At 45.8% G+C, this 12,181-nt stretch overlaps 1 protein-coding gene across 3 annotated transcripts in view; it reads right to left on the reverse strand.

Moving 5' to 3' along the window:
- Window positions 1-12,181, reverse strand: part of DVL1 (dishevelled segment polarity protein 1) — a 68,099-nt gene that overhangs the window by 40,880 nt on the left and 15,038 nt on the right. For all 3 annotated transcript variants that reach the window (XM_061351492.1, XM_061351491.1, XM_061351493.1), the window contains exon 2: window positions 80-149. In XM_061351492.1, coding sequence (XP_061207476.1) covers window positions 80-149 — 70 coding nt within the window. The remainder of the gene's footprint in view (window positions 1-79; window positions 150-12,181) is intronic.

Raw genomic sequence — 12,181 nt, forward strand, 5'->3', positions numbered from 1 at the left:
GATGTATGGAATCAGCTACCCTGCCACTGTGCCCACTGTATCAAACCACATATACACAAAGACACAGGAACCAACATACCCAGGACACCACTCTTCCATTGAAGCAAGGGAGCTTTGCGTTGTCATCTGAGATCTCCTCCTTTACCACCCTGGAAACAGAAACAGGAAGAAAATCAAGAGTTAGCAATGATATCAGCTCAGAAGGGACAGTGGTTTCTTAAATGGGCCATGAAAAACATTAAGTTTTGATATAGTTTTGCTATCAGCAAGTCTTCTATCTTTAAAGAACAGATACTCTACAGACTTGCTGATAGCAAGATGTTTATTATCTGTCTGAGCTAACTAATAGTCACCCAACTGCAAAACCACCAGGTTTGCTCTTCAGTATAAGGCTTCACTACTGCACACTGATGTGACATTCTTTTTGTTACTTAAGGGCTCCAACCAGAACTGGGAACCTTTTGAACAAGGAAGCACAGAGGAAAGCTCTTCAGAGGGGGACTGTCTAAAATGGGCAGAGAGGGGATGCAGTGTGGTTATACCAAGTCAAACAGGAGCTCTGTAGCAGGGACACTCTGGCCTCAAGTCCCTGCACAGAACAGGGACAATTTGGTTTTGATCATCTCAAAGCTTTAAGGAGAAAGCCAACCTGAACGAGTCAAACTCAGTGAAAATGTGTGGTTCCACAACCACATTTTCCTTTATTTATGTTGTTGTGTTTCTTGTTGCTGTGTAAAAAACCCACAATAGCCACAAAGCAACTGACTGTGCATGAAATAATGGCATATTATGGGGGGGGGGAACTGGTTAGGAAGGAGAAGAGAGGAGCGCAAATAGACGACGAGTTTCCATCCTACTTTTGGTAAAGGAGTAACTCCCAGCACCAGCAATACCTGCATTTGCGGCAGAAGAAGGAATGAACATTCTCTTCTGTCTCCACATGGATTTGCATTGTTAATGGCTAGCAGCACAGCCTTCACCCCCTTCCTACTATTGCAAAGAAAAACAGTGTGGAATATTCATTTAATTCCCAAAGCATCTGTCCTGCCTTCACCTTTTGGCACCAGGAAACACATCGTATGATGCCACGACTGGTTCTAGTCATCTATACCCAGACTCTGAAGGGGCAATTAAAGCAAACTCCATTGAAATCAAGCTTTCAAAACCTTTGACAACCCAATGAAGCTCTCAGACCTGTAATACTGGAGCTGCAAACACTGCGTGCAGACAGAGATTTCCACATTTGCTTGGATGCTCCAATGCATCAACTTGGATTCAGACATTCCCTTTTGTGTTTCAGGGAGCCCTGGAGAGAACACTCAGCACAGATCCAACTGAAGAACCAGCAAAGAAAAATCCTGCAATAACACTATCTTGTCAGCTCTATGTTTTAAATGACAGCATCTTCCCTGTCCACCCCATGAGGAAACATCACTTACTGCATCCCAGGGATCAGATGTAGTTCTGCATCAAGCTCTAAGAGTGAGGCAAAGCTCCAGCATTAAAACCATATTGATTTTGAGGTTCTCTGCAGAGAAAAGGCCTGGGGGGGGGTGGTGGTGGTGTCTTTCTAACCCCAACACATGCAGCAGCAGTCCAGATAACCCTGCAGTACTGCCCAGACTGGTTCAGTTGTCTTCGCGGTGGAAGACAAGCGCGCTGAAGTCACCGCTTCCAAAGCGATGTGCTCTATCACAGCATTAGCCTTCTGCTAAAGGGAACAACTTCCAGATCTGTTGCAACTTGAACTACTAAATATAGCCTTGAGCTATGAGGCAAGAGAATGACTGACTGTAATTCCCAGCTTGCTTTGGGTAGCAATCAACAGTGCCAAGAACATCAAAGAAAGCAGCAGCCACCAATTTCAAATATCACTGTTTTACAAATCATTATTTGTAGTAAGGAGGCAGCTCCTTTCAATTCTCAGGCAGAAACAGAAAGCAATATGAATGGCTGCAGCCATAGACTGCAGTTTGAGGACAACTTGTATTCAAGAAGATGTGTTTGCCTCTACAAGAACCCAGAAGCAAGGGCAGAGGGAGACCCATGTCACTGCTCCTGAAGCACACATGGTCCATTAGGAACTAATACGCACAGCAGCTTAAGACCAGGGTGGATAAGGCCTTAAATAATGGATTCACAACCTGGAACCAATCTAGCATGGCAAGGAAGAAGAGGTGATGCGTTTGATTTGCCAGAGACCTCCTAGTGAGATGAAGTATTGGTATTGGACGTGGTCCACTGTGGGAATGGGACACCAGTGCTCTCAAATACAAGTTAATGGCCTTACTGTTTGATAATAAGAACAAAGACCATCTGATACCAAGAAACACATCATAGAATTAAAGCTTCCCTTCAGAAGAGGGGATATTTGTTTCCTAGGTCACATCCTGCCTCCTGGCAGCACTGTGCCTCTGTAATTGCTGGCAGGGCTGGAACACATGCGGTCTCCATCCCAGCACACACAGTCTTCCACTTAACCTGGGTTATGAACCACCCTGAGAAAGAGAAAAGAGCAAATAAACACCTATCCCCAAAGCTGTTTCAAAGCTGCCACTCAATGAACACCAACAGTAACAGAACAAACCAGTCATTTCCAGGCTCATTCAGGTCATGATACCTCCCAGCAGCAGGTCTGCTCCTACTGCCATGATGTGTTCACTGTACATAACTCCCTTTTGCAAAGGGGAGGGAGGGGAGACTCTGCCAGCACACCAACAACTTACCTAGACACTTTTCTTCACCATCAAATCCTGATGGATGCGATATTAGACCCTTCATTTCATCCCTTAAATGCATCTACCAGGTAAAAGAACAACACAGGGGAACAACTCACCCAAGGCCACAGAGTTCATCAGTGACAGCCCATGAAGAAGACCCCACACTCTTGAATACCCCCCAGGTACCTGCTCTACATCACCAGCAAGCCCTCACCATCAAACCTCTCATCACCAGAGTGTGCACTTAGGGAGAGTATGTGCAAGAAAGGGTGTGGATGCGCGGGGAAGGGGAGGAGGGACCAGTTCTCAGCAGCTCACATCCTCTGCTTTATTTGACTTAGAGGAGATGTAAGAGCTCATTACCAAATGAAACAATCCCTGCTGGTAAGAGCCCCTCCTTCCTCTCGCTTCCTGGAATTGTGTCTGGATCCTCTGGCTTTGCTTCCACCCTGCTCTGCACAAATAGGTGTTTCTGCGTTTACCAGGCCCAGTCCTGCTCACTGTCTCACACCTCACCTGCTTCTGTGACAGGTTTGCGTTCCTGGTCACCCTCCCTATAGCCTTACCTCTTGCCTTCCTTCAAAGAGGATTTTAGCTCAAAGACCAAGGATTTAGCCTGACCCTCACTCTCATCCCACTCCCAAGCTGTTTCCTGCCTCAGAATATATGCTGACTGCCCGTTAAGAACGCCAAGTGAACCCCACAAGCCTCTAATGACTCTGATTCATAAGCATTTAGGCAATTGGATATTAAACACGGGGTTGATAGTGTTGCAGACACTTGCACTCTGATTGCATCATACGTGCCTGTGAGACTCAATGGCCAGAATTAGCCAGATGATTTCTGGTTTCTGCTCAGAAGAATGAGGTTAACAAGGGAATTCTCTGCTTCATTCACCTGCTGCAAGCCCAAACCTCCAAGGCCCCATGCATGGGAAATGCAGGGTTGAGACAGCAGCGTGGCCCCTACTGATTGACTCCAGGTTCATGTGTACCACGCCACAAAGCGCTCACCCTAATGTACATTAATCCCTCCTTGTCACTGTGTTCATACTCAAAACTTGCCTCAACTTTCTTATCGTCCTTTACTGATGGGGGAAAGGGGAGAGGAGCTTCATCCCCTACTTCTTATAACTTGCTTGGAGATCCCTATAGAGAGAAGGCAAAGTAATTTAGCCATTTGTTCTATACATGATCTTCAGTGACTCCCATCACCACAGAGGCAGGTCAGAGATTATTCACATCTTAGTTGTGATTCACAGAATCACGTAGGTTAGAAGAGAAATCCAGGGATCACCTAATGAACCTCCTGCTTGCAGCAGGTTTAGGCTACTCCAGGCCATGTCCAGTCTAGTTTTGAGTACCTCCAGGGATGGAGGTTCTGCAACCTCTTCAGGCTCCTTGTGAAGCAGCACTTTCCCCCAAAGCTGTTTAAATTAGTAAACCCATAAGTAATCCTAATTGCAACAACTCAACTGGAAGCCAAGGCTGCAGCTCTAAAAATAGCCTTTCTGGGGCTGATTAACATTTCAGTCTGAATCTTTAATGCAGAATTAAACCTTGAGGCTTCTCATAGCTGAGGTCACGACAAGAGAGCCTTTAGCCAGCCTTCCAGCCCAGAGAAATGAGTGAAAATAAAGCCACCCACTGGATTTGCAGGTGAGGCTTGGCAAGGATGTAAGGTTTATTCTGGAAATTGGGAAGAGAGGAGGAGAAATCCTTCTGCAGAGCAGATAAACACCACAATGCAGCGCAGCACAGAAGGGCTCTGCTCAACACAAATGATCCAGAGCCTCCTGTGATGGCTGCAAGCCTCAGATCTTGCCTGCACCCCACTGAGCTGGTGAGCAGGGAATGATGCTGCAGCGTTCTGAGGCAGAGCTACGGTGCTTCCCTATGCAAGGCTCATGCCAATCACTCCTCAACACATCGCAGGGTCAGAGCTGAACCAGTGCTCTCCTTTTTAGGCTGCTATTCCCAAACAACACTGCCAACGCTCTGCCTTTCCTTATATGCACTTTGATACAGCAAATGCCACATAAACCTGTCAGGAATGACTATGAACACGCTGCCCACAGTTATGGTATCAGTGACACACCCAACCATGGAACCAACCCCTCCTCATACAAAGAAGCAGCAAGAAACCGTGTGCAGTGGGTGCTAGGGAAGTCACCTCATCCTGCATAGGTGATGAATGCACTGAGAAACACTCTCCTCTTCTTCTTCTTCATGTATTAATCAGCTGCTCTGTCCCACGTTATTCTTATGACTTAAAAATCAAAGCACACAGTGGTAGCGATTCTGGCTGCAGTTAACAGTGAATGCATTCATGTATTTATATATACACCAGTTATCTTCTGCCACATCTCATCTTTATCATCACCACACTAAATACTTTTGCCCACATAACTGCCTCTTCCCTGTTTTTTTCCACTCCACCTTGATTCCTGGAGGCACAGCCAGTAGTTTTCCATGCCAGCCTTCAAGAACTGCAAGGATCATTTATCACCTTGCAGGAGAACTGCAGGATACTGGAAACGTTTGGGTTCTCAGATCCTATACCAGATACTGACCTAAGCTTCAGCACATGAATGAAGGAAGAACCACTGCATTCCCCAGCAGAGAATTGGCCTCAATCTGCTCTTCATTTCAGACAAAAAGCTCCAATTTTTATAGCAATGAGCTGGGATTCAAGGCCAGCTCCATCTGTTTAGGCTCTACTCTGGCACCAACCCACTGTATGACCTTGAGGAGGCCACTTGGCCTATTACACCCCGTCTTAACTGCAAGGAATTTATGGGGCCTTCATGCTTAGAAGCTCCTCGATGACTGTTTAAGATAAGCATTGGAGCAACAGAAATCCTCATTACTTGGTTAGAGAGGTCCAGAATTCCACTTAAGCAAGATCCCTGCACATGAACCCAAAAAGAACAACAAGAGCATGGAAGGGAGGGAGGGAGGAAAGCAGAGAACCCAGACTGCAAACAGGGGAATTTTGATCTCCAGCAATCCAGTTTAGCCATCTGCATCACACTGAAAGCACTTCTAAAGGCCCATCAGTCATTACCAAGTGCAACAGGCTGACACAGTGACTCATCCTAAAAGGTTTCACGTGTTTTGAACCAACTGGTACTTGGGCTCCCAGCCCAGATCTGTCTCATCCTTCCATTTCAGTCCAGTGCAGCTCGGTTTAGCTTGTGCTGGGCTACAGACCCTCGCCCATTATCTTGAAAGGGTCTCCAAATGTAGTGCACTCTGGAGCATCCCCGAGGAACAGCTTCCAATGAAGTGCTTTCAAATATTAATGACTGACTGTTACAGAGCAATGGCATCCAGGGAATAGGATTTGCTTCTCTACTCCTTAAATAACAATACTTCAGGGGTTGTGCAGATGCTGAGGGTGTGAAAACCCCACTGAAATGCAAGGATTTATGGCGTTATAAGTTGACATCTATAGAAATCAGTCTGTTTTAGCACTGATAAGCCCAGCTGTGCACAGTGTTATCCTCCACTCCATGACCACCTAACCTAGCAGAAAAAAAGTTTAACTATGTGCATAAGGAAGCAAAGCAAATGGTTGACTTTGGGAGTCCTAAGACCTTACCATTTGTTTTCATCAATACCATATACACACTTGGAAAAGGTATGGAATAGAACAGGCCAAACTGTCCATAACAAGCAAAGCATTTTAGCCACACTGACAGTCTTCTGCCTTTTCTATTATTCCCCTTTTTCCTCCACTAAATTATGCATGGGACTCTATTACAATCTCACAGGTGTTAATGAATCTATTCTTGCAACTGTCCCAAGGGGCAGCCGCAAATCACTGCCTCTGCCATAAAGACAAGCAAGTCACAATACAAAGGGACAGGTCAGCATAATGCTGACCTGAACCCACATTTCCAAGTCCCAGTCCAACGTCTCAGCTACAGAACAATAAATATTAACAAGCCCTCCATAAAATTAAGGAGCTCTTGAAAACAACCTAGGAAAAAGAGTGTCAGAGAGGCTGCTGCCAGCAGTGGGTTGGTTGTGGAATGCCCATTTCAAACAGCTGGCTCTGAATTGCTTTCCCCAGGGTGCAATTAGCTTCAGAACTCCAGTGCAGGACACTCAAAATAGCACTTTGAGGTGACATTCACACAGAGCCAAGGCAGGGATGCAGCCTGTTGAAAACCCAAGCCTCTGCAGGCTGAAGTCAGGTCATGACCTGGCACACGGAGAGCTACATACCAAGTCATTGAGCTGGTTTCTAATGCACAGTCCAAGTGGCATTCTCCAAGCCAGGTCTGAAGCTGGGAATTGAAAGGGAAGGTTCATGATGCTTTTAGATGATCAGTGACAAACAGCAAGAGAGGCTGCACCATTTGTAAGTTTATTGCCCACTCCACCCACCAGATACTACCACTAAACCCTCTATTTTGTGCACAGGGAGCAGTGATTTTGGTAATACAGCCTTCCTCAGCCCAAACTGACTCTTTTAGCCACGCTTCCAGTCCTTTTGAAGCTACCTGGGAAGCATTAAGAGCCTAAGATTTCACATCCTCCCTAAGGCTGTTTTGGGATAACATAACCTCAATTCATCAACATGCAATAAGCATCACTTTGCAGCCAGTACTCTTGGACCTCCAGCCTGAAGCATGGATGCCTCAGCTTAGGGCTGAAATTCATCTGCTCAGTGTCAAAAAGGACAGAGAAGCAATTCAAGGTACTAAACCCAAGTTAGTTTTACTACAGCAGGCAGTGACAACAGCAGTAATGGAGTCACAACAAGGCTCACTACAGACCACAGATTACACGAGGGACACAGGTACTTCCTCTGGCTGCCAGACCACACTTAAGCCTCCCACCAGCAATTACTCCAATGGCTTCCCACACTAATAGGATTCAAATGAAGACAGATACACTCTTTGCTATCACACATCCAAAATGGCACGTAAGCAGCCCCTTGTCCCAGTGCTGAGGTTTCCAAAGTGTGCAAGTCAAAGAGATGCTTCAGCACAGGGATGGGTCTGAGCCAGGCAGAGCTGACAAAGGGGGGTAATTTGGAGGAAGAGCACCATAAATACTTCAGAAGGATGCTATGAAAATATAATGAGCAATATCCAGCCCATTGTGTCATAGGTCCTGTGCCCAAATCCCACAAGACTATTTTGCAACATCCCATTATTCTTATTCAAATGATGAACCCCCAATCAGACGGAGCCCACAGGCACCAGATGTCTCTTATCTTGGTGTACTTGCACACATTTCACCATGGCCAAGGCACTTATTTCTGCCTCAGGTTAAGACCCTGTTTCATAGCAAGATTAACAGTAAATGTGCAACGTGCAAGCTCTCTGGGGACACAGTCTTTTCAGTGTAAAGGCTGGCATTTACATACAGCAGCCACAGAAGGAAGGGACCACAAGAACAGCCGGTGCTGGAAGGGCACGCAGACGTGGCAACCCCAATCCCATCACGTGTGGGTATCTATAAAAGCAAATAAATGAGGCAAGTAATGCCAGAGAGCACAGTGAGGGTTTGTGCTGAAGCACAGCCACATGTGCTTCCACTGCCTTCACAATTCAACAGCAGAAAACAGCATCCCAGCTCCAGGCTCCTGCATTTGCATTCCCAGATGACAAGCAGCCCGTTTGCAAAGGCAATGCCACCAATCCTGTCTTGTAACCTTAGAACTGATTTTCTGTCTTAAAGGGAAAAACAATGTATGTGTACAGAAACGTGTTCCTTCCACCCTAGCACAATGCGGCTGCTGTCACTGCTGATGCTGGCACGAGCACACAAACCAGAGCATTCCACTTCACCAGTGCAACTGTTCTGGCATCAGTGGTACCAGCAGAGCTCACAGAACGTGGTAAAAGAGAAGCAAGCATGGTATTTGCCCTTTAAAAATGTGACAGAAGGTTTTCTGTATCATTTCCCACCCAAACACCATGTTAAAGATAACTGCATTTTCGTCTAAACCCAAAGTCTCTGCATACCAATGCATGGCACAACAAAACCCACATACAGCCAGGTCCTCAGTGTAGGAAGTAACTGTGTATATTCCTTTTGCAGCTATTTAGAGGTTCACTTTCAGCATGTGCCATTCTGCTGCTGGAAGAAGGGAGGAGAAGAAGGGATCTCCCTTTGACAATCAGGTGCAATGTTAAACTAATGAAGGATGACCCTGATGGAGCTATCCTTTAGGAATCAATTCCACAGCAATAAACTCCAGGAACAAGCCAAAGGACCCCAATCCCACATATTCCATCAAGTCCACTACTCAATATGGAACAAAGCACCTTTCTGGAGAAGCCCACTCACTACACACAGCGAAACCGCTCTCTGAAGGATGGCAGGAGCAGGATGAGCTGCCTGAAAACGTGTCCAACCTCTCAATCCTTCAGTGGGAATGACATCCAGTCCTCCAGAAGGAAAGCAAGAAACAAGTTCAACAGAGCCTTAGAGCATAGAGCATTCTTCCTAACCAACTACAAGTAAAGGGAGTTTATTTCTACCCTTCTAAGTAACCAATGGACTTCTTAACACTACTACCCAATTAGGTTTCAATAAAGGCATCAGGCAGCCAGGACAGATACAGTGCCAGCTGCCAAACAACACAAGCCAAGAAATGCTAAACACACAGCAGAGCACCCAAGATAGGAATCAATCCTTACCCCTCTCTGAAATGTTCCTTTTGTGCTCTCATAAAAGCACCTCATTAGAATAATAAAGGTAGGTCAAAAAGTAGCCACAAGTGTACACCAATACAGAAATATCATTTAGAGACAGGTTAAACAATTGCTAAGCAAGAGGTGAATGCCAATCACAGGAGAAACAACCATGTCATCCAGCAGTGGTACAGTCCTCCAGGGCTCCAGGTACTTGGGAGAGAAGTTATTCATAAATGCATTTAGCATGATCCCTATGCAGAAACCTCAAACACTGACTACAGATAGCATCTCTCTCCCTCTAGGTTATTTGTCTAGACATATTTTAATGAAATGGCATAATTCTGGTCACTGATGTGGTGCAAATTATTTGGTTTGTTTTAATAAGGTCTTTTGCTCTACACCACTCCAGCTTCCAGAAGGATAACTCACAGCCCATGCAAGACAAGTCAGACCTATGCCGCAATGAATGCGATAGCGCCTCTTGCCTCCAGACCTGTATAAAACCCAGGCACAAAGGTGGAGGCTGCCACCTCTCTTACCTTCAAAGCACATGCAAAATGTTAGCTCTCCCACAGGATTACACAGAAATCCCTAAAAGACCACACATCCTTATTTCTTCCTTGTGGGAAGCCACCAGAAGCCTCCACTAGGCAGCTCTTTGTACAAGACTCAAGTGTTCTGCATCACATGGAGATCAGTTTAGTGCACAGCTCCTAGAACCTATTGAGTCTCAAAGGCAACCAGGAGGGGTATCACATGAACCTATTTCAGCTGCCCAACAGTCTGTGGACAAAGTATTTGGGAATCCAGGTCACAACATAAAGTTGTCCTTGTCTACACCCCTTCAAAGTTTAGTCTCCAGTGAGGAACAACATGCTACTGGTGTAGGGGATGCACAGACATAGCCCTCTAATGCTTCCCTGGGACAGTAACACTGCAAGACTATATGTAACATAATGAAAAGCTGGGTTCAGACCCAGCAATAAATTCCACCCACACTTCATCTTCAAAGTAGAACTGGACCTACAAGTTTGGTTAGGCATTGAAAGCGAGATTTCCAGCTTGTCAGAAAATCCCAAGTCATTAGAAACAGGCAGTCTTTGGATACATGCCCATATGGGATAGTGACAGCACTGAAGATGTGCACCCCAATACCTCAGAAAGCTTTCTTTTCACCGTTGGAAAGGTGTTCCAGTGGAGGAATGAATCATAGAAGCATAGAAACAAGTTCCTGATAGCAAGCACAACCCTCAGCCCCATGTTGGTGTTTAGACCTGAGCTTGCCATCGTTGTGTGGTGCATCCCTACCTCAATGTACAGCAGGACTAAAGGACACAGATTTGATCAAACAAAACATTGCAATGAAAGAACCCCAATGCTGTATTTCACCATTTCCCTACATTCCATTCCATCACACATTCCAAAGCCATCACAGGCTTTCCCATCAGATCACCCAGTCCCTGTTCCTCATGAAGACAGCAAGAAGCATCTGCCAACAGCTCTTGTGGCCATTCATGTAAAGCAAATAAAAACGAGATGGGTCTCAAACACTGAACCATTCAGCAAAGGTGCCCTTGGAAAGCCAGCAGCAAGCCTGCCAAGAACATGACACGCATGCAGGATGGAACCGTGCTCCTCAAACACTGCCCTTGTGCAACAACAACCTGCACAAAGGGCGGCTGTGACGGGAAGGGGTCACTGCTCATTCGGGAGGTCCTTGCTTTGTACCTGCCCAGCTCTGCCTGTTTGGTTCCCATCTCCCACTCCCACTGAAGAGGTGTTTCAGCATCCTCAGAGAAACAGTGCAGATAAAAGGTGTTCAGATTTTATGCATCACAAGGAGAGAACTGAACCTTTTCCATATGCAAAGGGAGAGCAAGCAAAATGCAAACCCTTCATTCCCAACCTGCACAGCCCAAGAACATTTGACTTCTAAATGAGTATTTGTAGGTTTAAGTGCAGAATCCAACAGAACCTCTGCCTGACTTTACCTGTGTATTAGTGTGGAAAAGAGAAGGGAAACATGGCTAAAGCCAGCATTTAAAGCATCAATATTACTACAGTCGCACCATCCATCTCTCACCAAACTCCCTATTTTCCTATCATGGGAACTTCATAAGCCACTGGGGGCCTCTGACTACAAAGAGGCCTCCCCTGCAGAGCTGAGATTTCTGCCCTCTCCCTACAGAACACAGGGCAGCAGGAACAACCTGTGTTGGAAAGGCAGATGCAGCCAGACTCTGTGTTTGTATATGGCTATGTAATACTCGGCCTGCAACACACTGCGGGACTGTGATTTCTTCCAAATCCTGTTAGAGAAGCAAAAGCTGTTTGCCCCATCAAGTTCAAACTAATGAGAAGAGCCCAAATTCACATCGCAGTGTTCACAAGCACCACAATCCTATGCACTTCCTGAGCTCCAATCCACAAGTTAAGCAGTTTTTCACAGCTCAGGCTTTCAATTGCCTCAGCATCAACAGAAGGTAACACTGGAAGAGGTAAAGTCTGATTCTGTTGCTGCTTTTGTTACATACTAAAGGGTAGCTGAAGAGCTCCAACCCAACCAATTCACACTGTAAATCCTGCATAGCTTTCCAAATCCTATTTCAGCAGAAGGATACCAATAGCATCTCTCAAGAGTACCACTCCACTTTGTCACTTCCTAATTTTTGTTTCATTGAGACATATAGCCTGCTGTTTGGCAGAGCCAGATAAGAAGAGACCCAATCCCAGTGGGTTCATAATCTGCCCATTCTTCTATTACAGCTGTGCTCCTATCTTTACTCATTTGCTGTCAGAGACT

This window comes from Neopsephotus bourkii, unplaced genomic scaffold (genome assembly GCF_033783945.1).
Source record: "Neopsephotus bourkii isolate Nb327-2 ecotype Australia unplaced genomic scaffold, CSIRO-AGI_Nbou_v1 NB_593, whole genome shotgun sequence".
Lineage (NCBI taxonomy): Eukaryota > Metazoa > Chordata > Aves > Psittaciformes > Psittacidae > Neopsephotus > Neopsephotus bourkii.